This window comes from Quercus lobata, chromosome 2 (assembly GCF_001633185.2).
Source record: "Quercus lobata isolate SW786 chromosome 2, ValleyOak3.0 Primary Assembly, whole genome shotgun sequence".
Lineage (NCBI taxonomy): Eukaryota > Viridiplantae > Streptophyta > Magnoliopsida > Fagales > Fagaceae > Quercus > Quercus lobata.
This window is the reverse complement of record NC_044905.1, coordinates 60,761,219-60,787,797: the sequence shown is the minus strand read 5'-3', so window position 1 is coordinate 60,787,797 and position 26,579 is coordinate 60,761,219. Positions and strand designations below refer to the sequence as shown.

The 26,579-nt window shown below is 34.8% G+C and overlaps 2 protein-coding genes across 2 annotated transcripts; both read left to right on the top strand.

Moving 5' to 3' along the window:
- The first annotated feature begins 1,689 nt into the window (after positions 1-1,689).
- Positions 1,690-4,033, top strand: LOC115967778. Its single transcript, XM_031086925.1, has 5 exons — positions 1,690-1,917; positions 2,335-3,140; positions 3,235-3,311; positions 3,448-3,575; positions 3,689-4,033. Exons 1-5 carry the CDS (start codon positions 1,690-1,692, stop codon positions 4,031-4,033), a joined length of 1,584 nt encoding a protein of 527 aa, XP_030942785.1.
- Positions 4,034-19,453: 15,420 nt separating this feature from the next.
- LOC115967770 (transcription repressor MYB6-like) lies at positions 19,454-22,312 on the top strand. The gene is made up of 3 exons (XM_031086914.1): positions 19,454-19,583; positions 19,700-19,829; positions 21,709-22,312. The coding sequence occupies exons 1-3, from the start codon at positions 19,454-19,456 to the stop codon at positions 22,310-22,312; spliced, it is 864 nt and encodes a 287-aa protein (XP_030942774.1).
- Positions 22,313-26,579: the final 4,267 nt, after the last annotated feature.

The window sequence follows — 26,579 nt, the reverse complement described above, 5'->3', positions numbered from 1 at the left end:
TTCAGGATGCAGGAACTGGAAGCGCAAATGGGGGGGGGGGGCGAATGTAGCATTTAAGGAACCGGTACACAAGATTTTTGACTGGATTAAGAATGAACCATTCTTCAAATGGCCAAACAAGATGGGGGGCGACCCGTCTTAGAGGAATCAAAACTTGTATTGCGCATACCACAAGGATAAAGGGCACACCACCGAGCAGTGCCGGGTGTTAAAAGATCATCTGGGGCAACTTGTGAGGGCAGGATATTTGAAAGAGTTCGTAGTAGATTCCAAAAACCAGGATGCTGGTCATGGCACTCAGCAAAAAGGGAACCCTCTCCCGCCACCATTAGGGGTGATCGAGGTCATCCATGCTGCTTCGAGGGGTGTGACTATAACCAGAAGAGAAGTATTGACAGTGGCACCTAAAGAAACTTGCGCAGGAAAACAACCACCCGAAAAGAGGATGAAAGTAGGCCGATTGCCTATCTCTTTTGACGAGGAAAATCTGGAGGGAACGATTCAACCGCACGATGATGCGTTGGTAGTAACAGCACGGATAAGCGACTTCATAGTGAAAAGGGTTATGATAGACTAAGGAATTGGGGCCGATGTAATGTACCCAGATCTATTCGAGAGGCTAGGGTTAAAAAGTCAGGACTTAACGAGGTATGATACGCCATTGGTCTCATTTGATGGAAGAGTGGTGATTCCCGAGGGTCAAATTTCCCTTTCTGTGAATATGGAGGGCAAGGAAGTAATGGTGACCTTCATAGTATTCAGATCGTTCTCCCCATACACGGCAATCCTAGGAAGGCTATGGATTCATGCAATGAGGGCTATTCCGTCCACTTGCATTTGAAGGTTAAATTTCCTACTGAGCATGGCGTTGCCGAAGTATGGGGAAACTAGCAAATGGCTAGGCAATGCCTAGTTGCCGCAGTCAGATGGAAGAGTAAGCAGGTTGAACAAAAGGAAACCACTGTGAAGGCATCTTCATAGCAATTACAGAAGCCCTGAGAAGAAGTGGGGGCTAGTTGTGTTGAGAAGCTGATGAAGGTTAAAACCTTTCCAAACACTGACAAGTATTTTCAAATAGGGACGAGCATAAAGAATCAGGATAAGGTAGAAATGTTGTTATTCCTTATGCAGAATGTGGATGTCTTTGCGTGGAGTCCGTACGAAGTGCTCGGGGTGGACCCCGAGTTCATTGTCCATAAACTCAATGTGGACCCGTCATTCCCCCTGAAGAAGTAGAAGCCGAGAAGAACGGCTAAGGAGCATGTTGACGCGGTAAAGTTGGAAGTCCGGAGGCTGAAGGAAGCTAGGGTGATAGGAGAGATCTTCTTCCCGAAATGGTTAGCAAATACCGTGGTAGTAAAGAAGAACAGCAAGTGGAGGGTTTGTGTGGACTTCACGGATTTAAACCGAGCATACCCGAAAGATCCGTTCCCTATTCCGAAGATTGACCAATTGGTAGATGCCACATACGGACACCCGAGGATGAGCTTCTTGGACGCCTTTCAGGGATATCATCATATTGCCCTAGCACCTGAGGATCGAGAAAAGATGTTCGTCTCTCCGGATGCAAACTATCACTATAATATGATGCCATTTGGATTGAAGAACGCCGGAGCCATGTACCAACGGATGATGACAAGGATGTTCTGAGATAAAATTTGGTGTACGGTGAAAGTGTACATTGACGACATGGTAGTGAAGAGCAAACAAGAAGCGCGGCATGTAGAAGATCTTCGAGGAGTGTTTGAGGTGCTCCGGCAACATAAGTTGTGCCTAAATGCTAAGAAGTGCACTTTCGGTGTGGGGGCTGGTAAGTTCTTGGGGTATCTGATCACCAATCGGGGAATAGAGGCCAACCTCAATCAGATCGAGGCTGTAAATCACCTCAAGCCGTCGAGCAATCCAAAAGAAGTGCAAGTATTGACCGGGATGTTAGCCACACTCAACCAGTTCATTTCCAAATTTGTTGATCGCTGTAGACCGTTCTATCAGCTTTTAAGGAAGTGGAAGGGATTTTAGTGGAATGAGGAGTGTGACAGAGCCTTTCGAGATTTAAAGGATTATCTGACGCGAGCGCCCATGTTAACGACCCCGGATTCCAGGGAAGATTTATTCATATACCTCTCAGTGTCCGATCATGCCGTGAGCGCCATGCTACTAAGAGACTGAGGAATACAGCAACCAGTGTATTACATCAGCAAAACCCTGGTTGATGCCGAGATAAGATACCTACCTTTGGAGAAGTTGGTGTTAGCCCTGGTGCACGCCATGAGAAAGCTACCGCATTATTTTCAGGCTCATACTGTGTTCATCCTGACTGAGTATCCTTTACAGTCATTGTTAAGGAGGTTAGACTTCACACGCCAGATAGCTAAATGGGGGACTCGGCTAGGTTCCTTCGACATACGGTACAGGCCGCAAAGCTCGATAAAGGGGCAGGTCCTAGCTGATTTCGTTGTGGAGTTCTCTCCTAAAGATGACAGGAAGATTATCTATCTTGTAGAGAATTGCCCGTGGAAAGTATTTGTGGACGGTGCTTCAAGTGTTATGGGGGCTAGAGCCAGAATTGTCATAATTACTCCGGAGGGGATACATTTAGAGCATTCCTTTAGATTGGGATTTAAAGCCTCTAATAATGAGGCCGTGTATGAGGCCCTTCTTGCCGGATTAAGGACCGTTTTATGCTTGGGTGCACAGGATGTGGAGATTTATTCTAATTCTCGATTGGTTGTGTATCAGATCCAAGGCAGCATTGAAGCTCAGGATTCATGGATGAAAGCCTATTTGCGAGCAGCAAAGCAAATCATTAACAAGTTCGAAACGATGAAGGTGGCCCAAGTCAACCGAGCACAGAATAGACACACTGACTCCCTAGCCACGTTAGCCTCGTCAATGACCGAGGAAATTCCTCAGCTTATCAAAGTAAAGCTTATAAGGGAGCCAAGCATTGGTATGGGAGATAGTTGTATCACAGCCGAGATCAACGTCGCCGTAATTTCAACAACCAGACTGTGTTGGATGGACTCGATCATTGACTTCTTGGCCGAGGATCGAGTTTCGGATGATGAAAAAGAGGCCAAAAAGATTCGTCGGGTGGCTTCTCGGTATTGGCTATCAGCAGATCACAAGTTATACCGAAGGTATTTTGGAGGGCCTACCTTTCATGCTTACACCCCGAGAAAGTAAATGAGCTTTTATTCGAGTTGCATGATGGAGTGTGTGACAGTCATGTAGGGGGGCGCTTGTTAGCACACCGAGCGATGACTCAAGGATTTTGGTGGCTGCAGATGTAGAAAGATGCAGCGGAATATGTACGGAAATGTGAACAATGCCAGAAACACGCTCCCCTGATTCATCAGCCAGCAGGTCATTTGAATCCCTTCAGTAGTCCATGGCCGTTTGCACAATGAGGGCTAGATATTCTCAGCCCATTCCCCTGAGCAACAGGTAACCACCGGTTCGTGTTGGTGGCAGTTGATTACTTCATGAAATGGGCAGAAGCTGATGCCTTGGCTAATATCCGGGATGTAGACATCAAGAAGTTTGTGTTGAAAAACATAGTCACGAGATTCGGGGTGCTGGACTGCTGATATCAGACAATGGGCTACAGTTTGATAGCAAAGCTTTCTGAACCTTTTACAGTGATCTCGACATCAAAAATAGGTATTCCACTCCAACGTATCTGTAGAGCAATGGCCAAGCTGAAGCGACTAACAAGACAATCTTGAACGAGTTGAAAAGAAGGTTGGATTGGGCGAAGGGAAGGTGGGCTGAGGAGCTACCTAACGTTTTGTGGGCTTACCGTACAACACCCAGAAGGTCCACAGGGGAGACTCCGTTCTCCTTAACGTATGGAGCAAAAGCCGTGATACCGGCCGAGGTGAATTTATGCAGTGCACGGGTTGCAGGATTCGACCTCATCCAAAACGATGGGTTAATGCTGGAACGCTTGGATTGGTTGGAAGAGTGCCGAGAAGCAGCAACAATACGGCTAGTGGAATACCAACAAAAGCTTGCCCAACGATACAACTGAGATGTAAAAGCTAGGGAATTCAGTGTCGGAGACTTGGTGCTGAGAAAAGCTGTGGGGAACATGCGGGACGCAGGTGCCGGGAAGTTAGCTTAATCTTGGGAGGGACCGTATAGAGTTACTGTCATTGCGAGAGCGGAAGCGTACTATTTAGAAGATCTTAACGAGAGGCCACTTCCTCGGCCATGGAATGTCCACAACCTTAAGAAGTTTTACCACTGACCATTCATGCGTGGAAATGTAAGTCTGAATTTTGTACATCGCTTTAGTCAATATGATGATGAGGTTCCTTGTTGCAGTTGTATTCAATTTCATTATTGCATATTTAGTATTAATGGATGACTTTAGGACAGAAACCTCATTCTCGGTTTGATCAACATCATCGAGCAAGTGGAAACCTTATGTTAAAAAAAATCCTAAGGACAGAAATCTCATTCTCGGTTTGATCAAAATCATCGAGCAGGTGGAAACTTTATACTAAAAATAATCCTAATGACAGAAACCTCATTCTCGGTTCAATTAACATCACCGAGCAAGTGGAAACCTTATATTAAAAAAATCCTAAGGACAGAAACCTCATTCTCGGTTCGATCAGTATCACCGAGCAGGTGGAAATCTTATGTTAAAAGATCTTAAGGACAGAAACCTCATTCTCGGTTCGATCAACATCACCGAGCAGGTGGAAATCTTATACTAAAAACAATCCTAAGGACAAAAACCTTATTCTTGGTTCAATCAACGTCACCGAGCAGGTGGAAACCTTATACTAAAAAAATCCTAAGGACAGAAACCTCATTCTCGGTTCAATCAGTATTACCGAGCAGGTGGAAACCTTATGTTAAAAGATCTTAAGGACAGAAACCTCATTCTCAATTCGATCAACATCACCGAGCAAGTGGAAACCTTATGCTAAAAAAAAAAATCCTAAGGACAGAAATTTACTTCTCGCGGAAATGGAAGCTTGTCGTTCATCTTCTCAAGAAGGAAAATAGGTGTTGAGTAAAACACCCAATATTTGAGGGCTTGATTTATTCTAGCTTACAAATCATCCATGGCCATACATGCAAGGAGAAAAGTGGTAACAATAAAAAATTTAAAAAAAAAAAAAGACGAGGAGGCAACAACATAGAACAAAGCGATAGCTAAGCATTCACAAATATGATCAAAGCAAACATATGGAAAATAAATCATCATCCAGATAAAGTTAATAGAGAAATAAAGCAATTGTTTAGTTACCACAACCTAGTGACATAGGCAAATTGACTAGAAAAGAGATAACATTAAAAAACAATAAAAATAAATAAAAGCAATAAGGAGTCGGTTCGGCAATCAAGTTGCTAGAATGGCGTGTCCGGTCTGGTCGGCTGCTCCGATCTGCTGCTGGTTGGCCACGGGAGAAAGCAGATCCCCAACGGGCTAATCACGAGCACGGGGGATATTGGTGGCTTCCGTTTCATCTAACTCCACATGAGTATCGATTTGTTCCACCAGCTCCCTTATGCTCGCTATTTCCTCTTCGTTGATGGGCACCAGGGAGTTCTGCATGGCTGGAGTTGAGCTTAGGAAGGGTATTTGACCGGGATCTCTCAGAGGAGAATCTTCGAAGACCCCCAAAACTTGCAAAGAGGCAAACCATCCAGCCTTAAAGCCTAACTTCCGAGCCAGATTCATAACTGGCTTCGCGGAATTCTCAACATCTGCGAACCCTTCATTATACCACTTTTCCTCGTAAGCTTCCGAAGTCGCTCTTAGGTCAGCAAGTTCCTTGGCTTGAGTAGTGTTCAAACTTACTGCCTTGGCTAGCTTAAGGTCCGTCTCGTTTTGCTTTGTCAAGAGTTTCGCAGACCTTTTCTCCACCATTGCCCTAGCCTTCTCCATAGCAGCAGCCTTTTTCTCGGCAATATCAGCCACCTTTACTTTCTACTTAGCTGTTTTAACAATTGTCTCCCTTGCAGCCTTCTCCCGATCAGCATCATCGGCAAGTTCTTTTACACGACCGTCAAGGATGTGGGCCAATTGAGCAGCCTAACGAAACAATGAAAATTAGTACTGTAATGAATTGAAAGGTAAATGAAAAATAATGAATGTGTAAGGGTTATTATAGAATTGGTAGATGAAAGGTTACTGCAATAGTATGCCACTGCAGCCTTCGCCCCATAGACTCCTCCAACCCTTCTTCGAAGGCGTGCACGTCCTCAGGCAGAAAGAGGCCCTGTGCCAGACTCTAGCAATACGGTCCCCTTAACCTTTTTCCTAGACCCGCACATAAGCACTTGCGGGAAGTGGCTTGCCGTCCAGCAGAAACTTAGGCTGCCACACCTGCGCGGCTTAGGAGGAGGATGCTACGCTTGTCCGGATTTGCAGCTCTTGAATAACAATGCCATCAGATGGCCGGGGAGGAGTCTAGGTTACTGTATCTCTCAGACCAGTAGTCGTTTGCTCGACAACTCTTTGCCTCTTTTGGACTTGTCCAGTTTGGGGTGGAGGTGGGGGGAGGGGGAGGCACTTGACCTTGGCTTTGAGGGGGTGGCTGTTGTGCGGCTTGCCTCGTACCGGGCATGAAACAGTCTATGGTCATAGCCTTCCGGGTCACCATATCTTCACTAAGGTAAGGTTCGGTATTTGAAAGGTCGGTTATATCAACGACAAATTGCTCAGCTTCCTCTACGAGAGCCTCGGGTTCAGCGGGTTCTTCAGGCTGTGCGGGTTCCTCTTGGATGGGAGCTTCTTCTTGGACAGGTGCGTGGGCAAGCTTTCGGAGATGCTGGGACACTCGCTCCGCCGACTCGTCCCGCAACGGTGCAAGTTCGTCCGAGCAAGTGTATCGCCTACCCAATTCCCGAGCTTCTCCAACTGTAAATCTCGGCGGAAGAAAATTTGTGTGCCGAACGTCAATGTATGACAAAAGGGGGTTGTCAACCAAAAGCGCTTGTTTGAAGGACTACCAAGTGGAATAGACCGGTTCCACTCTGAGAATTAGATGTGATGTTTGGAGCTGCCCGTCCCAATGAACGTATATCTCAGACCAGAGTACAAAATTCAAGTCCCTGACGTGGACTGTCCTGACATCCGGGACAAACAATTTACCCTCTAAAAAAAGGATATATATATATATATATTCATACAAGAAGATGAGATACAATGTTAGTCTTCAAATAGATAAAACTACCACAAGTAGAAAGACAATTAAGGTAGAGATCAGTACGAACCCACTTCACGTCATGAGAAGGGGCAAGGGACTTCTCCGATAAACCAATTGCCACACACCCGGACGAACTCTCCAGCTGAATTCCTATTTGAGACAGGTAGGCATGATATTAGCCGTACCCGTGTATCTCTAACTTTTAAGTAATAGTTGGCGTTCTTATTCTTACAAAGACTGTACATGTGTTTATATCATGGTAGTCCAATTGTAAATCAAATGTATGGTTCAACCTACTAACATAACTAACTACCCGATAAAAATTGGGGGGGAGTTGGTCGGGGCACAGCCCATAATACCTAAGTGTGTTGACTAAGAGAGGGTCCACAGGAAACCTAACCCTACCCTCTAAAATCGCCATTAAGGGGAAGAAAGCAGTACCTCGCCCTTTGTGGAGAGCAATTTTGCTCTGGTGGCAGTACGCCACTTCCACATCATTGGAGATATCAAACTTTTGCCTAAATGTTGCTAAAGACGCCGCAGTGTCCAGAAGAAAGGCAAAACCCATTTTAAGGTCTAATACTAAAGGAAGAAACTCGAAGAAAGAAGTTAAAGTAAAAGGAGGAGGTAGAAAACTTACTTTGGGCTCCAAGGAAGAAAGGGTCTCTAGACTGGTGAGTAAGCGCATAGATGAATGCTCGACAGAGAGTAAACTCAGGAAGTGGGGAGTGAGAAAAATGAAAGAATGTTTTGTGATGAACTATTTATAGAGGCCAAAGAGGACATAGAGACATTTAATCAGCAATAATGAGGCATGATTAACGAAAAAACTCTACAGATGCCAGTTATAATCGACATGCGCGCCGCCTCGATTCACTAACCATCAGGTAATAATGACAACTGAACCTAGCGCCCCGAAACAGCATGTCTTTTGAGAGCGCATTAATGGGTTTTCGTAACTGCCTAAGTCTCTACCTGTTAATCCCCCCACACGTGAATGCCTTTTTAAGTTCCTTGATTCTTACCGGTAGCCTGGCATGAATCAAGGGGGGGTTAATGTATGGCACCGTGGTACCCAGATCCAGTTAGGCCTTGGATTCAGGTCCAGTAGCATGGCCCACATCCCCAATCTCTTTCTACACAACCCGCACAAACTACAAGCCCAAGTTTCATCACCTGATCATTGCTTGACAAAACGTTCCCGAATAATAATGAAAGACTAATGCCCGAACACATTATAGCATGCCTGGCAGTTCCCAGGAAATATCACTGTCGAGCATTCCTGCTTGAGTTGGAACCACGTTCCAAGGCCACATTCGCCACATTCCACCCCCACCTAACCACCCACTTACAACTGATAATATTGGACCCCCAATTACACTAACTATGGTTGTAATCATGGTCTCTCCACTAATCTAGAGCTATAAATATGAGGAGATGGAAAGGGAAAAAGGTTGTTGAAAGGTTCTCAAAAAATAGAGAGTTGAGAAAAAGAGTGATTTAGAGAGAGAGAGAGAGAGAAAGAGAGAGAGGAGAAACTACGTTGAGTCTTTGTGCCGAGAACGACCCAAAGTAGGAAATCCTAAGCCCACTTTACAAGTAAGTTATGAACCCAAGTGAGGTTAGGCCCAACAGTCTCACTTTTGGCACGCACAGTTACTGTAGCTTTGCATCTTAATATTTTATTAATTTCACAATTCCGATCCTTTTTTTCTTTTTCTTCTCTGTTTGCAAAACCAACTCAGACTTCTACTCTCCCTCAACATCTTCTTCTTCCTCTGATACACATAAACACACCTACACAGACGAACCAACACAGAGACACATAAACACACCCACACAAACAAACCAACAGAGAGAGAGAGAGAGAGTGAGGGGGGGGGGGGGAAGGCTCCAGATCATTTGATTTGAGAGATAAGAGGATAAAATAAAAAATAAAAAGATAGAAAGATAAGGATAAACGAAAAAGACAAAATAATAACAAAAAATTAAAGAAATATTATTATTTAAATAGAATAGATTGTAAAATAGATTGACTAATGTGAATGTTTTTAAAAAATTTTGGTGAGAAAAAGTAGGTTTTTATGCTAAAATAGACAAAAAAATTTAAACGGACTAATGCGAACGCCCCTAGGCTTAATTTGGGCAAGTTTTTCCAATTTTTTTGCAAAGTTGGCATTAGGCTTAATTTTGGCAACTTTTTCCAATTTTGTCTCTATTTGATGATGAATTTTTTCTTTCTTATTAGAGCATTTATTTTTTTGAGAGAGTTTTAACTAATGGTGTCCACTCCTAATGATAACTCTTTATCATCAGACCAAGACACTAATCGGTTTTTGGTGTAGGTAGAGATTGAACCACAAATCTCTTATTCAACCATCAGAGACTTTACCAGTTGAGATAACTCAAACCCACCTTATTAGAGCATTTCCAAAAGTCATTTTTTGGAGAGCAAACCCAAAAAATCAACTCCAACAGCCTCTCTAAAAGGTAAAATTTTCCAATTTTTTTTTAGAATTGCTATAGTAGCTCTCTTGAAGAAGAGAGCATTGTAGCAACTCTAAACCATTTTTCTCACTTAAAATAATCCTCATTTGAATAAATCCGAATAAAAATTTTAGTACAGTAAATTAAATTTTAGCATTTATCTCAACCTCAACTACTACAAAGACACCAAACACAATATGAACAAAATGCAAAAACGCAATCTAATCACAAAACACAGTCTTTCTCATAAAACTATTAAAATCAAAACAATTTAAAAAAAAAAAAAAAAAAGAATCTGACCCACAATATCCTGAGATAAAGGACAGAGGACAAAGACTATTTTTCCCTCCCTTAGTGGGGCATAGTGGTGATTTCCCCTCTATGTGATGAGAAGATGAGTGGCATGTTTTAGTGTTTTTAGTCCAAGTGAAATAGGGAGACACCTGGAGATAGAGGTAGACCAAGAGGTAGAGAATGAAAAGCAAAAATGAAGATAAAGGGGACAAGTGTGTGGAGGAGAAAAAAGAACAAATGTATGGATGGAAAAAAAAAATGAAGAGAGAAGAAAAAATAAAATTGAGAAATGTTACCGTAATATTTTCACTATTCTTTTACAATAAATCTTAAATAACAAGTTAATATTGGCTATTATTGTTGAGAAAAAATAATAATTTTAGTGATGGGTTCAAATTAGAACCAGTACCACATAGGATTTGTTGTGAAATTGTTGTGAAAATGTTGTGAATATAATACTTCTCATTAAAAAAATATCTCCAAAAAATTTAAATATTAAAGAAAGAATGAAGAAATAATATTTAAATAGAATAGAGAGTCTGTTGAAAAGTATATTTGAAAAAAGGTTTTACTAACGTATGTCTAGTTAGCTCATCTAGTAAAATCTCTGATGATTAAATAAGGGATCTGGGATTCAATCCCTGCATACACTAAAAACCGATTAATGTCTTGATTTGATAATAAAGAGCTATCATCAGGAGTGGACATTATAGGTTGAAATCTTTAAAAAAAAAAAAAAAAAAAAAAAAAACATCAAAAACCCTTGCCCGTTACCACACTAATGTCTTTTCAATTTCCTTTTTTCCCTAAAATATAAAATCTATCTCATGGCTGGATTGAAGTATGGTTTTGAAACCTGAGCCTTTCATCGAATTTTCAAATGAAAAGGTTCAAGGTTTTTGAGGTCGGACCTTGAGATAGAACCTTAATGACGTCATAGTTAATTTAATAATTATTTAAAATATAAATAAATATATTAAATTAGTACAAATAGAAAAATTGACTAAAATAAATATAAATGCCATCTTTCAAATTTATTTTTCATATCACAACTTTCATTATAGTGTTTCAAAATTCAATGCAATATTATCAATTGCAGTGTTATTTGTTCTTTAGGGGATTCAAATGAACCCCTGACTTGATAAATAAATATATATTTTACCTTTAAAAATAATTTTGCATACCCTAACTTAGATCTTGCACACTTTGATACAATACAAATCAGCCTATCCCAAAACCAACTAACAATATAGATCACAAATCTCTCTCTAATGAATCTCTTTTTTCTATCTAACTTCAATATCTCAAACTCTAAGAGAGTAAAGAGTGAGTGTTTGTGAGTTCTCTTTTTATTATAAATTTCTATATTATTTGTGTAAGTGCGTGTCTGATATTGATTATGTGCATTATTTATTTATTTATTTTTTGCTATAATGTTATTTGTGTGAATTTGTGCGTGTATAATGTAAAAATAATATAAATTTATATAATTTAATAATTAGTAAATATAGAGGGTTTGTTACATGTGTGTATTATTATCATGTTATAATAACATTTTGTTATAAAGTTAGTGATTTAAAAAAGAAAGAAAGTAAAGTTAGTGATTGTTCTAGCATTTGATTGGTTACCTACATACATAGTGTATTATTTATATATGTATGGATGGATGTAGCTCTTTGAGTTAATAATTAGTTTAATGCCTGTGGGTTGAGTTTTGTCATTTAGTTTAAAATATTTCTATAAAAACAATGATAAATAGATAATGACAACTGCATAAAAATAAAAAAATGTTATATAAACTTAACAAAATAAAATGGTTACACTTATCTACATTGACAATAGCTAATGGCAACTCATAACGAATTATCATGTAAGGATTTTAAAATATGAAAACTTGTAGAAGGAAATTGTACAATTTCACATATTTGCGTGCTTTTTTTTTTCGTCAATAACTAGATATATTTAAATTCTCTTTTCATTAAATTTTTTTTAACTTAAGTTTCTTAATGAACCCTTTGGGAAGAAATCTTGGAGCTTCAACTGATCAATTGTTAAACAAAATAATGATAATAAAAAGGAAAATTATTTATTTACATTATACTATCAAGATAAGATTTACATTATAAACTAAATAAATGCCTATAGCATTATACATTTTTATACAAATGTACATAATATTGTACACTTTTTATACAATATTTTATGTATTTTTTTAATCTACAATTGGATTGACAGTATAGAAGCAATAAATAAATTTAGGGAAATGTTAAAAAATGCCCTAAGGGCATTAGTTTAGGAACTATTTTTAGAAATATTTTATGATAAATGATAAAACAATTAATTTTGTTAACAACTTTTTATATTATTTATAAAAGTGATGTCAAAACCTTTCTAATATAATTTATTAACAATTACCCTGAAGGCACCCGTTAACATGATACAATTTTAAATTTGATGTTCTAGTGCTGTATATAACTCCAAAGTAAAACGGAGAAGGAAAAAACATGTTAGGACATATGTGGATCATGTTAAGAACATATGTCATTTGTAATTGGCTAATCCTTTGACAAAATGCACTTTAGTAATTGGGTAGATTTGGGATGTGTTTAATACTTCAAGGAACAAGAGTTCAAGTCCAAGTATTGAAGCCATGCAAATCTATCCAAGAATCAAGTGAAGAAGTGCTGTTCTTTAAAGCTCGGCAGATGCATCTATAGAGATTTAAAATGTGAAGCTTGACAAATAAGCTTGACAGCTGTATCTATCGAGAATTACAAAAATCAGTTTTCAGATTTGTTTTTCACGTATATCCATGCTATGTGTTTAAGTATTCTTTTCTCACAACCCTAGATATATAAGGATTATTTTAAAGACCATCTCAAATGATGCAAGTGAATGCAGAGGTTTTACTCAAGCATACTGTGACCGGAGACATATGCCCTAGTTCATCTTTCTCTTGAAGAAGCTGTTGCGTTTTTACGCTGTAGGGTTTTGTGGTCAAAGAGCTTCTTGATCTTCATTGTATGGATGAACTGAAGAACTTTGCAGCCAACATTCTTCTCAAGTTGGTGTGTCAGTCACGTACTGGGATCCATGCATCGATTGGTTAGTCACGTACTTGGAGCTGTGCATTAAAAGGAGAGATTGTCACTACATTACAAGTCCAATTGTGTATTGGGGTAAGGGTTCAACTGTAAGTTGGAATAAGGTACTAGGGTTCCTTTACTTGTAACTGTTTGTTTTGATAATAGTAGATTCTCGGAAGTGGTGACCTTAAATTCACCCGGTAGGGTTTTGCCTCAATGGTTTTCCCCATTCATAAACAAATCACCATGTCAAAATTTGTTTGTGCTATCACGCTTATTGCATGTTAATTGACTTAATTAATTCATTTAACTAATTAATTGGTTAATTTATCTAAGGGGTCAAAACATTCTTGGTCTATCAAAACAGAATCTAAGAAAGAGAAGAAAAGGGAGAAGAAGGAAAAGAAGGAAAGCATGGAAAGGGAATGAGAAACTCTTTGATATTGGTGACGTCAAAACAACATGATACAAATTGGTGGGTTTGTAGTATGCTGCCTAAGAAAGGAGCGAATCACAAGTAGTAGACTATACCAATAAATGAAGCAATCAAATAAAAAAATCTTTAAAAAAATTAGAAACCTGAAAGGTAAAGATGTAGCTGCATGTCCAACTTTTTCACATAGGGAAAGAGTAGTGCCTATCAATGCCATAGTGGTAAACAACTCATTGAAAAAAAAAATAAAAAAATAAAATAAAATCTTGGCTTTTGCATACTTGTGACTGGTGGCCGAAGAAGGAAAACGCAAAGGAAGAAGAAGAAAAGGTTTGTGATTTTTATTTTATTTTATTTTATTTTATGTGGATTTACCAATTAGGATTGCGATTTCAAATTTGGGATTGAGAAGGAGAGATAAAAAGGCAAAAAAATGGCACAAAATGGCAAAACAACTTAAGTTTAATCGGAGATGAATTGACGAAGTCGTCCTTTTTTATTTTTTAAAGCTTTGGCCTGAACCATGAGACCCGGTCATAGTTTTCAAATTCGGGCAGTTTCATTGGATTTTTTGTGCAAAGCGGGCTGGTGTTGAGTTAAAAGATCCATCCTAATAGGTGGTTTTTAGTTAACCGGGTTGGACAACACGTTCTGGTTCGAATTTCAAGGAGATTCTAGCCTTTTGCCCTTAATTTTTAAAAAATTTAGCAATATGTCCCTTTTTCGAAACTATATAGGTATATGCCCCTGTTTCGATACTCGATTACCTTAAAATCGAGTTTCATTAAAATACTCGATTCGTAGAAAATCGAGTTATTTCAAATAAAACTAAAAAAAAAAAAAAAAAAAGCATGGAACTCGATTTTAAGGAAATCGAGTTCCAAAACGCCGCTATAGGGCTTTAAAACGTCACTATAGGGCTTAAAAACGCCACTATAGGGCCCCTTAGGGGGACTAATAAAATTTTTTTGCAGGAAAACGCCGCTATAGGGCTCTAAAACGTCACTATAGGGCTTAAAAACGTCACTATAGGGCCTAAAAAAATCACTATAGGGCACCAGAACAAAGCGATTACACTTATAAAAAAATTTTGTAGAAAAACGCCGCTATAGGGTCTTAAAACGTCACTATAGGGATTAAAAACGCCACTATAGGGCAACCTGAATATGGGCCAATCACACTTTTAAAAAAAATTGCATGAAAACGCCGCTATAGTGCTTTAAAACGTTACTATAGAGCTTAAAAACGCCACTATAGGGCTCCCTGAATATAGAGCAATCACACTTATAAATTTTTTTTTTTGCATGGAACTCGATTTCCTGAAACTCGAGTTCCGTGGAAATTTTTTTTTTTATATTTTTTTTTAAGTTTGATCGGACATAACTCGATTTTCTACAAATCGAGCATTTAATTGAACTTGATTTTAGGATAATCGAGTATCGAAACAGGGGCACGCTCCTATATAGTTTGCAAACAGGGGCATGTTGCTAATTTTTTTCAAAATTAGGGGTAAAATGCCAGAATCCTCCGAATTTCAAAGCCTTTATTACTTTCTCAAAAAAAAAAAAAAAGTAGATCTTTATTTTTTCTTTATTATTATTATTATTATTTTTTTTTTTTTCGTTTGAAGCTTTAAATATCATTGCTAAAGTATCTGTATTTCTGTGTATAAGTTTTTAAGAGGTAATGTGCAAAATAATTGTGCAAAAGAATTGTACATAGTTAGTTAGACAACGTTTGAAACAATAAAGGAAACTAGCATCTTGAATTTTAGAAACTCGAGATCCATATTAGAACTCGAGTCCAAAAGACTCGCTTTGCGAATTTGAAAATGCCACATAGATCTCAAGTCTTTAAAACTCGAGTTTTATGCAAAAAAAATTTCACCTATAGTGGCGTTTTTAAGCCTTACAGTGATGTTTTAAAGTCCTATAGCGGTGTTTTCCTGCAAAAAAAAATTTGTTAAGTACAGGTTTAGGGAGTCCTATAGTGGCGTTTTTAAGCCCTATAGTGACGTTTTATAGCCCTATAACGGCGTTTTTATTCAATTTATGCAAATCGAGTCTTTAAAACTCAATTTTCAGCTTGATTTTTTCCCACTTTCAACTAATCCATTTACAAATCGAGACTTAAAAACTCGAGTTTTAGATACTCGAGATGCTAATTTTCAACATTGTTTTGAAACGTGACAATTAACTAAATTTTTTAATATTTATTGTTATTTAGAAAAAAAATTCATTTTTTAAAAGTATTGTTTTAAACATTATATATTAATATATAAATATTTGTAATATTGTAATATTTTTTATATATTACTAAAAAGAAGTATAAAGCATACCTAAAAAATTATTTTTAAAAAAAATTTACAATTATATATATATACTAAATTAATCTGTTTGGACCACTCTGATAAAAATATTGACTACCCTAACTTGAAAATAATAAGAATTTTGGTTCAATAAAAATAAGAATGGTATTACATTCACAACATTTTTACAATAATTTCACAATAAATCTTATATATTAAGCGGAAAGCGGTTACTAATTCTAATTTTGGATCAATATTGACATCAGTTTTTAACCCACTAATCGCAAATTATTGCATAAGATTTGTTTTAAAAATGTTGTAGATGTAGCATTACTCAAAAAATAATTTTGTCCCCACAAACATAATCCTTAACCCCTTCAACCCCCGTCCAAAAAAAAAAAAAAAAAACCCTTAAATAACAAAAAAAAAAAAGCCACAAATAACATTAAAAAAATAATAATAAAAAAATAAACCAAACAAAAATGAGTTAACAAATTATTCAACAAAAAACCCCTTTCAAAAATAAAAATTCAAATTTGTAACTCTTTCAACCTATTACATATAAATAATTTCTAATTTCATTTTTCCATGAAAGGGGACTCAAGAATAATATTGTAGTTCATGAGTTTTCCTCGGTAGTGCTAGTAATTATGCTCTTTTTGGCTTTACAGTTACAATAATTTTGCTTTTCTTAATGATTCAGCTCGTAGTTACATCAAATATCATCGATTTTTCTTTCTCTTCTCTATTATTATTTTAATTCTTTTACTTTATTGCTCTCATCTTAGCATTCTCAATTCTCATTTTATCTCTATCAATCAAAAAAAAAAAAATTTCTCTTTGTTAGTAGAAAAAACTTGTAATACTTCTTTTTTTTGTAACGTTAATATATTCAAGTTATCTCTTTATTAAATTTTGTTTAATTTAAGTTTCTTAATTACAACTCTAAAAAATATTCTGTGTGTCACCACTACTGATTCACATGTTCTCTTGACAAAAATAGTAGTGCTTGTATTCCATTAAAGAAAAAAAAAAAGTAGTGCTTGTATTCTATAAAAAAAATAGATAAATAAAATAGTAGTGCTTGTAGCCTTGTTGCATGGTTGTCAAATAAAGAAGTTTTCAGGCAAAATAATGCTTTTCAACAGCTTTCCGTATGTTGAGATTCTAGTCAATGGGGTTGTTCGATTTCTTGATTTCCTTCACCCATAACCCAAAATCCCATCACCCATAACCCAAAATCAGTGGACCCCACAGGCCCATGCTTGTTTGGACGTCCTAACTCAGTGATATACCCATCACTCAAATCTTTGGATTTTGAGTGATGAGAGAGCGACTTCGGGAACAACTTTTTGGAGTTTCTGAAAACAGAAACATGAGTAACGATGGCATTTTTCAGCTAGTATTGAGGCCCACGGTCAAAAAATGTCACCTCAGTTTTCAGACTCCATGTGCCAATACTGTGCTACCGACTCTAATGACCCAATTAAACAAAACACCTACCACAGTTATCACACACATTACTTCCACAGTCAGACAATGGGGCCCGCGTTTTGGGGTTTTTTTTATTGAAAATCAAGACCGGGTTAAAGTGACAAAAAAGGTCCTATGATTTTTGAAATATTTTAAATGATGAGAAATGAGTGGTTAGTGAAGAGTAATGATATTTGAGTAATAAATAAAGAGTTATAGATTTTTTAATCCAAACAGAGCCTAAAATTTCAAGATTAAAAGAATAGTAATGTTAAGGATACATGATTTGGCATTCTTTAATTTTGCAATAATTAAAGATAGGGTGAGTTGTGCCAAACTTATGTATCTAGCTTTACTCTTAAAAGGACAGTGCTTGAGTTAGATAAGAATGATCGAAGGTTGTAGAGAAATTGGACAATAATTAATGATCAACACAGGGTACAATCATTATAAAGTACAACCGAATATTAAATAGAGGGAGTACTTGGGTTAAATGTTCTTCAGAAATATTAGACAGTGATAAATGATATTGCCTAATAAAATACAATTCTTGTCGCAATTGCCTATTTGACAAACGCAGTGACAGAGTCAGAAATATTTTTTAGAGGGACCAAGTTAAATATAACAATAGATTCTTAAGTTAAAAAAAAATCATAAGTTAGCTTTAATTCAATAAAGTTGTGTTCTCAGTTTTTTTATGGTACGAAAACTACTTATAATTGATCTTGAATTAAATTTTATAATAGCCTATTTGTTTTAGGGAACGGCTTGTGTTTAATGGAGCTGGCCACTGGACACAAGTGCATCATTCTTTGTTTTATACATAATTAAACAATGAGAAATGATATGTTCACAATATTTTTACAACAAATCATAAGTGGTAAGTTAGTTGTTACTGGTTGTTATTGTTGGGGCAAAAAAATAATCTTAGTGTTAGGTTCAAATTTGAATTAATAACAAATAACTACTATAATTTATTGTGAAAATATTGTAAAAATATTATAGACGTACCATCTCTCACGTACTACTTTTCTTTTTTTCTTTTTTTTGAGCAAAATTACACATACTACTTTGTCAAATATAAACATATTTTAAGAGGGGATCAATGAATATAAACAGAAACCATTGTTATCAATCAAAAATATAACATAAAATGTTCAATCAAAAATATATAATATAAAATATTAGAAAAAGGTACCAGCCATAAGTCACTAATCAAACATGAACTGACGCAATGGCGTCATCGACAAGCACTAACAAATTAAACACTGCTTCAACAAAATAGAGAGACTTTACTAAACGGGGGAGATCTCAGCAGATAACAAAGCAAAACAGAGAGAAAAGGGAAGAGAGATTTACTGGAGGTTGGAGCGGATGACAACAACAAAGCTGATTGTTGAGTCATTGAAGTGTCGAGAAGGGATTTTTTTCATTTTATCCAGGATTTTTATTTTTATTTTTTTTCAAGTAACATAACTGATTGTCTTCAACTAATAAATTTCAAGTTTTCGGATTTGTTATAGATATTTTTGGTGTTTGGATTTGAGGGGCTGATTTACCCCCCAAAAATATTGAGGAGCCATTGAGCAAATGAATGGACTAGATTTTTTTTTCTTCTTTTTGTACCATTTTTTCCTCCTCAAATTCTAGAGGGGGCAAAAATTGAATTTACATACAATTTAGTTATAATTTATCATTTTATTAAGGTTGTAACTGAAATTTTCAAAAAGCTAGGGGGGCTATGGCCCCCGGCCCCAACGTGGCTCTCCACCGGACAAACGTTAAGTGATAGAAAAAAAAGTGTATAGTTTATATAAAAGGAATGGTACTAGAATTAGTCTTATCAATTATTCATAAAAAAATAAAAAGATGAATGTAGACTCATATATAGGTGGTCCCTATATATGAATATCAGGAAATATTGGAACTTGTTGCTAAACGGTGTGAAAACGTGATAGCTACAGCCATGATTATAATAATAATAATAATTTCATTTTTTTTTTTTTTTGCTGAATATAATATTATTATAATTAATATATATAAATAAATTAATAAAATCAGTCGTGTCAAGCTTCTGTTGCACTTGCACTTGCACATTTATATAATTAAGAAGGTTTGGAGCTCCTAGTAGAGTGGGAGAGTAGTGGAAGCAAAAGCCTAAAAGAGAGAGAGAAAAAAAAAGTGCTGTGAGAGAGCAGAAATGGAAAGGAGGCCATGCAGTGCGAAAGGTGTAATCAGAGGAGCATGGTCTGCATGGGAAGATAAGATCCTTAAAAACTACATTAAAATCCATGGCGAAGGGAAATGGACAGACCTGCCTCAAAGAGCTGGTTCTAACTTCTAACTTCTAACTTCTAACAATATATATTGCACTATATATATTCTCTCTTCTCTCAAAGTGGTTCTCTTTTGTCAATTATTCACACTGACACTTCTTATTTTGTAGGGCTGCGGCGATGTGGGAAGAGTTGTCGGCTTCGTTGGTTGAATTATCTAAGGCCAGATATCAAGAGAGGCAACTTTTCTGAGGATGAAGAAGATCTCATTATCAAACTACATAAGCTTCTTGGTAACAGGTATGGGAAATCTTCTTCTTCTCCTCCTCTGGAGCCGGCTCAATATAATATTAGACTTGAGGCCATAAATCTAAATAACGGTTTTTATATTTAAATATAGATTAAATAAGTTATTCATAAAAATATTATAAATTAAATAATTCTATTTAATATTAATTAAGTCAAGATTAATTTGAAGAATGAAATATGTAATTTGATGAATACATACTACTAAACTAAAGGTCCAAACATTTTTTCTATATGTCAATGTCTATCTTTTAAGGCCCAAACATTTATAATTATTTATTTTGAGAAAATCTAGATGCCGATATGTTGCATGCGAATTGAAACCAAGCATACTTAACTGAATCTTCCTGAATGAATGAGGGAATATGATTTTAAACATGAGAAATGCTAAGAACATGGTTAAATGATGTCAATTCAAAAAATTTTATAGTCCAATAATTGATACAGGGATCTCTCCCATTGAATCCACTGTTTCCTTCTAAGTTTTTGTTAGCTATAAGAAATGAGGTATTAAAAAATCAAATAGCATTGCTTTTACTATTAAAAAAAAAATTATATATTATTATTGGATTTAATGTGGTCACACTCACACTTCAAGAATGAATGGGGAAATATGATTTTAAACATGAGAAATGCAAAGAACATGGTTAAATTATGTCTATTCAGAAAACTTTATAGTAATTAATACAGTGATCTCTCCTAATGAATTTGCCGTTTCCTTCTAATTTTTAGTTAGCTATAAGAAATAAGGTATTTAAAAAATCAAATAGCACTGCTTTTACTATTAAAAAAATGATATATTATTATTGGATTCGATGTAGTCATACTCACTCTTCAAGAATTTCCAAGTGTTTTTTATTTTGATTTCCAAGAGTTAATTTGCATGGAAAGTGAAAATGCATCAAAGTGTTGAGTTAATGTGTTCACAAAACTGATGACATATATTTAGAGGTCCACTAAGATTTTGATTGATTTACAACCCTATTTTTTACTTAGGAACTACAACCTTATTCATAATACGATTAGTGAAATAACTTTTCGGAAAAAAAAGAAAGAAAAGAAGAAGTTAAATAACCCTTTTTACCCAACCTGCCCTAGTAACATGTTGTCATTAGTATATAATGACATGTTGTGATTAAAACAATGTTAGCAACAAGCTCATGTAAACTAATGTTTCACCAATTTCAACTTACCACCTCAACAATATTAAAGAGATAATTTTTTCCACAACTTAGATGATAGGTTGACTAAATTGTTCAAAACGTTATATGCATAACAGTGATCTTTATATATAATATTGTATAAGGTTTTTATTAACTTCTTCTGAGCAAACCAAAATATATTTTAGATTAAAAAGAAAACTAAATACATTATTATTATTATTATTATATGATAAACAACACCCTTTTTTTCATAACAATAATTTTATGATTTTTTTTATTATAATAATTTTACGATGAAATGATAAAAACGCCTTACACATTGCTATTAATTGCAAATTTGATAATATATAGTGATAAGTTTAACAAGTATCAAATAAAAGATCAACAAAAGTAACAGTAAATTTAATTTTGAGAAAAAATTTATAAAATCCACAATTGTGCAAATCATAAACAAGTGAAAGAGACTCATTTTGCATGCAAGATTTTTTTTAATTATAAATTTTGATAGTTATAAAGGTGGATGAGATATTTGAACCATGAATATTTTTATGAAGTGTCAATCAGTGAAACTATAAAGAATTTGCATAGATTATATGGTCTTTTTTTCCTTTGGGTCTGGGAAAAATTTACCTCCCTCCTCCCAAATGTCACATTATAAAGTGATAAATTAATGTACTTACAAACTAAACGTTGTGTAACGAGTGTTGCAGTTGGTCACTCATTGCTCGGAGATTACCAGGACGAACTGACAATGAGATAAAGAATTACTGGAACACCATTTTAAGCAAGAGGGTGCAAAGTGACAAGATTCATGAACAAAGTAGTAGAATATTAAAATCCATCGGAAGGATAGGAAAGTTGACATCAGACTCCAATCTAGGAATAAAACCAGTTGCTCACCCTGTGATTCGACCAAAAGCAGTGCGGTGCACAAAGGTTATCCTCCCATGGCAACCAAATAATAATAAAATTTTCAATGAAAATATAGTTCCTTATGGGAATAGTGAAAACTTATTTCCTTCAGTTCAGCCGGAGAATAATATCTCTGACTTCCTGATAGATTCAGATACAAATTACCTTTTGAGATCGAATGTGCAAGATTCAATTTGCCACCAAACCAATGAAATCAATGTACGTGACATTGTGTTGGATTTGCCAGTTTCTGGATGCGATGCCAAGCTTAAAGATTTAATGGATGAAGGGAAGCCTGAGAGTTGGAGGGCTACTAATCCTTTTCTGCCAAATGAAGCTATGGATCTTAACACATTGTCATCTTTTCTGGATTTAGAAGATACATGGATTAACTCAAAGTAAACGAGATGCATAACTAAGCCCATTATCTATAGTCATCTATGTGTATCTAATTAAATCATGAATAGTTGGAATGTATTTTGCTTGGAATCCGTTGAACCCAATAATGGATAATGCTCTCCGCACGTTAATATTAGACATTTTTCGGTTGCAAATGTATTGGTTTGACCCATTAAAACCCAATACATTAATACTCTCATATACCAAATATATATACACACTTGCATATATGCCCTATATATTGTGTTAGTGGCATTGTTACCCAAATATGTGTAATGAAGAGGTGTAATTCACCTTCCTCACACAAACACGACTATTCTTGACATTGTAGGAACTTGTGGCCTCTTCCTCTCATTCTCATGGCTAGTTTCTCATCAGTTGTGTTATGTCTACCTACTATTTTTTAAAATAAATATCTCTACTAGTGATATTTGAGAGTTTGGTAAATTGTTTTTAGTTTTCACCCCCTTTTGTTCTCTGGATGTTCTAATTCCTTTGCTTTTTTGGTTTGAGGATCTTGGTTGAAAATTTTCAACAATTGCTCCATGTGTTGTCATGAATGAGTAGTGAATTGTATGTATATATTGTATTGACTGAATAAACATATAGAGTGACACCCTTTTGGCTATAGAGTGACACGTCTACTAACACTAACACTGTAACACAACCCATTACATGTCAACAACTTCACAAGCCACCCATCAATACAGGCATTAGAAACACCACCAGTACTTCTAGGGGTTCTTTTGCTTTTTATTTTATTTGTTGACTTAGTTAGGTTTGGTTACAAATTTTTTATTTTTTTAATCAAGCAAAATTTTTATTTTTATTTATTTATATTTTTTTTTGTAAAGCTAAATTTTCTTTTTTGGGTAAAAGCTAAATTTTCATTGAAACACAAAATTCGCCAGTGCTCCTATTGTTTCGTTTAGTACGTAGTACGCCGGCCCATAAATGAGTCCAGCCTATCAGGTTTTGCCTTTAATGATTTGAGTCATATACAAACGGTACCGAAGAAAAATTATGTGTAAACTAAAAAAAATAAGAAAATATTTTTAAATTAATTAAAATTAAATAATAAAATAGATAATTAAAATAAAGTAAAGAGAAATAGTCTTTTATTTTTAAGTTATATAATGAATGCATGTGTAAGATTAAGTTTTTTTTTTATTTATTTTTTTTAAATCATATAATTCGAAAATTAACTATGTAACTAATATAAAAAGAGATGGCTACAAAAAATAGAGAGGGAGTTTAAAAAATAATATATTAAGCTTTAAAGCTCAAGTAATCGCCATTGCATATTTAAATGAAAAACAATCTTGAATTCAATAATTAAAAAAGATAAAATAAAAAATATATTTGAAAGCTTATTTAAGTGGTAACCTCAATTTAATAGTTAAGAATTTAGAAAAACCTAAATTATTAAACATTAAAAAAATAAAAATTACTAAACATTAAAAAATAAAAGTAGGGGCTTACATGAGAATTGTTTTTTTTTTGAAAGCGAGGGAGGAGGCACCGAATTTCATCCTATCAATATATATATGTGTATTATGAAATAGGAAAAAAAAAAAAAAAAAGCTCCTGTCAAATACATATATGTGTATAATGAAATAGAAAAGAAGAAAAAGAAAAAGAAATGATAGAGTTAAATAACCTTGGAGAGGAAAAGAGAACTTGTAGCTTTCACTGTAGGCATCCTTAAAGTATCGTTTAAAGTTTCATGTTAAATTCTAATATAAAATCTCATCAAATTATTCGCTATGATCTAATCTCAAGTTGTAAATATACTCGAAGATAAATATGAAAAAAAAAATTGTTGATAACCTTATTTTTAGATAAAGATAGGCATAACTGATAGATTTTTGCATAAGCAAACATAATGAAATAGTGCAAACAATTAAAATCATTCTTTTTTCAAAAGACAATGATTTAGTTTACAAAATATTATCTTTTAAAATTTACATATGCTAGTAGGATTACAGGAACTGTCATAGAGTAAACTAGTCGCTAACCCGTGCGATGCACGGGATAGTTAAACAAAATTTATACATATTCACTTTTATTGGTACAATCATTTGAAAATAATTCTAACTAATACCCAAATGTAAAAGACACATTGACTTACTATTTAAAGTAGCCTTCGAATTTACACATATTGTGCAACTGAGCCTTAAAAATATGGAAATTCAAAACATGGAAAGAAAATAAAAATTATAACAATTAATTCCATTATCTTTCATGCTATACTTTGTAATTGTACGGAATTAAGTCAACTCAATTTAAATAGTTGTAATAAAATTGGCTTCTACTATTCTCTATTCTATAGAGATATGAACATATTAGATTTCTCAAACAATTACCGGTATTGCAATAAAATGATTTATTATTGAAAATAAGAAACAAAGAAAATATGTCTATAGCTTAAGAAACACAATATAATAAAATTAAAGAGATAAAATTTTCGGAGGACAAAATATTATAGAGAATTTTTGAAACAGATTATACACTTAAAAGGGTTAGTAATTTATAGCACTTACTCCCCACTATTAGTATACAGATACCAAGTGCGGTCGTCGTAACCCTTTGAAAGAAGCTTCCCCAATTGGACCCTATCAACAACAAAAAAAAAAAAAAAAAAAACACCCAATTAACAAAATTGATCCAAAAGGGTCTAAAAAGCACACAAAATCAATTCAAAAAACAAAAATATGAGACAAAGTAATTACTTTCCGCTGCCAATAAAATCATCTTTTGTATTGCTGTTCCAAACTGCAACACTTATCTCTCTAAGGTCTTCAATTAACGAAAACACAAATTTTTCTTGAAATACCGGAGTATTATGACCATCTATACGCACACAAAAAAAAAAAAAAAATCAGCATAACTCACTATAACTCTATAGAAGCCTCAAAAATATAAAGAGAAATTAAAGGGGTTGAATTTGATATTTACGTTTGGAGAGAGAGAGTTTGCAAAAACTGTGGCTTTATATTTCTTAACTTGAGAGAGGGATAAGGTTGCTAGGGTTTTGAGGGTAAGGTTGCTAGGGTTTTGAGGTGTTATAATGTTTTTGTTTTTATTTTTTATTTTTTTAATATTGTACTGACGTGGAAAATTGTGGTGTCAGTAGAAGCTTCGGTTTTATATATATATATATATATATATATAGATAAATAAAGATACAGTTATGAAAAGTTAAAAAAAAAAAAAAAAGTTAAAAAGTACTTGCAAAGAAAAATGATATGAAAAATACACATGACTAAGTTTATTACTTTCATTTGTATTTCACAATAAATTTATTATGAAATAAATGTGTGCAATTGAAATAGATGAGTTTGCAGTTGAAAGTAAAAATTATTATGAAATAAATATATGACCATATGTTTATTGTTTATATGATCTTTTGCACGAATATTTGATCTTAAATTGTGTTTTTTTGCCTCTTAGTGGCTGAATTTGTAGGTCCTTCTCGTTGTTCATTCATAATGGATCTTCGTCTTAACCTTGATTCTCTTGTTTTTTATTTAAATGTTGTTCAACCATTTAACCCATAAGGAAGAAATTTACGCATGGCAACTACTAAAGCCAATGTACTGATAATAACAATAGTTTTTAGGGAAGAAAGAAAAAGATGATAATAACAATAGTTTTTAGAGAAAAAAGAAAAAGAAAAAGAAAAAACTTGCCTGGAGATCAATTTCTTGAATGGAGTTTTTCTTTTGTTGGTACTTATTATATATATCATGTCCTTGCAAATTTGCAACAACATTAGCATCCCGGTTTATTGAAGTATTCATAATTCAAGATTAGTTTATTGAAACAAATTTATTATAAAATAAATGTACACAATTTTTTTTTTTTTTTGAGAAACAAATGTACACAATTGAAGCAGATAAATTTGTAATTCGATACAAATTTACTATGTAAAATAAATGTATGACTATATTGGTTACTTTCAATTGTTCATTGCTTATATGATCTATTTGCAAGAATAGTGTTTGTTTGCTTTTTGTTGGCTAAATCTACAGATCTTGATAGTCGTAAACTCATAATGGATTTTCGTTTTGAAAGACAAATAAAGTACAAGTAAAGTATATAAAAAAATACTTGCTAGTGGTGGTAGTGATGTCGTCCATGTCAAACGGCTTCTAGGAGAGGGAGAGAGATTTTTTTTTTAATATTTTAATTGAGAGAGAGAGAGAGAGTTAGTTTGAAAATTAAAGGAGTCAATATATAATAGTAAAATATTAATATTTGGAAGTGG

What these genes read in the sequence shown, in the direction of transcription:
- LOC115967778 (XM_031086925.1), top strand. Translation starts at nt 1,690, where the DNA reads ATGGTAGTGAAGAGCAAACAAGAAGCGCGGCATGTAGAAGATCTTCGA. An exon ending in GATCACAAGTTATACCGAAG is followed by an intron (nt 3,141 to 3,234) that starts GTATTTTGGAGG and finishes ACAGTCATGTAG; the next exon opens with GGGGGCGCTTGTTAGCACAC. An exon ending in ACATAGTCACGAGATTCGGG is followed by an intron (nt 3,576 to 3,688) that starts GTGCTGGACTGC and finishes ACGTATCTGTAG; the next exon opens with AGCAATGGCCAAGCTGAAGC.
- LOC115967770 (XM_031086914.1), top strand. Translation starts at nt 19,454, where the DNA reads ATGGAAAGGAGGCCATGCAGTGCGAAAGGTGTAATCAGAGGAGCATGG. An exon ending in AGACCTGCCTCAAAGAGCTG is followed by an intron (nt 19,584 to 19,699) that starts GTTCTAACTTCT and finishes CTTATTTTGTAG; the next exon opens with GGCTGCGGCGATGTGGGAAG. An exon ending in CATAAGCTTCTTGGTAACAG is followed by an intron (nt 19,830 to 21,708) that starts GTATGGGAAATC and finishes CGAGTGTTGCAG; the next exon opens with TTGGTCACTCATTGCTCGGA.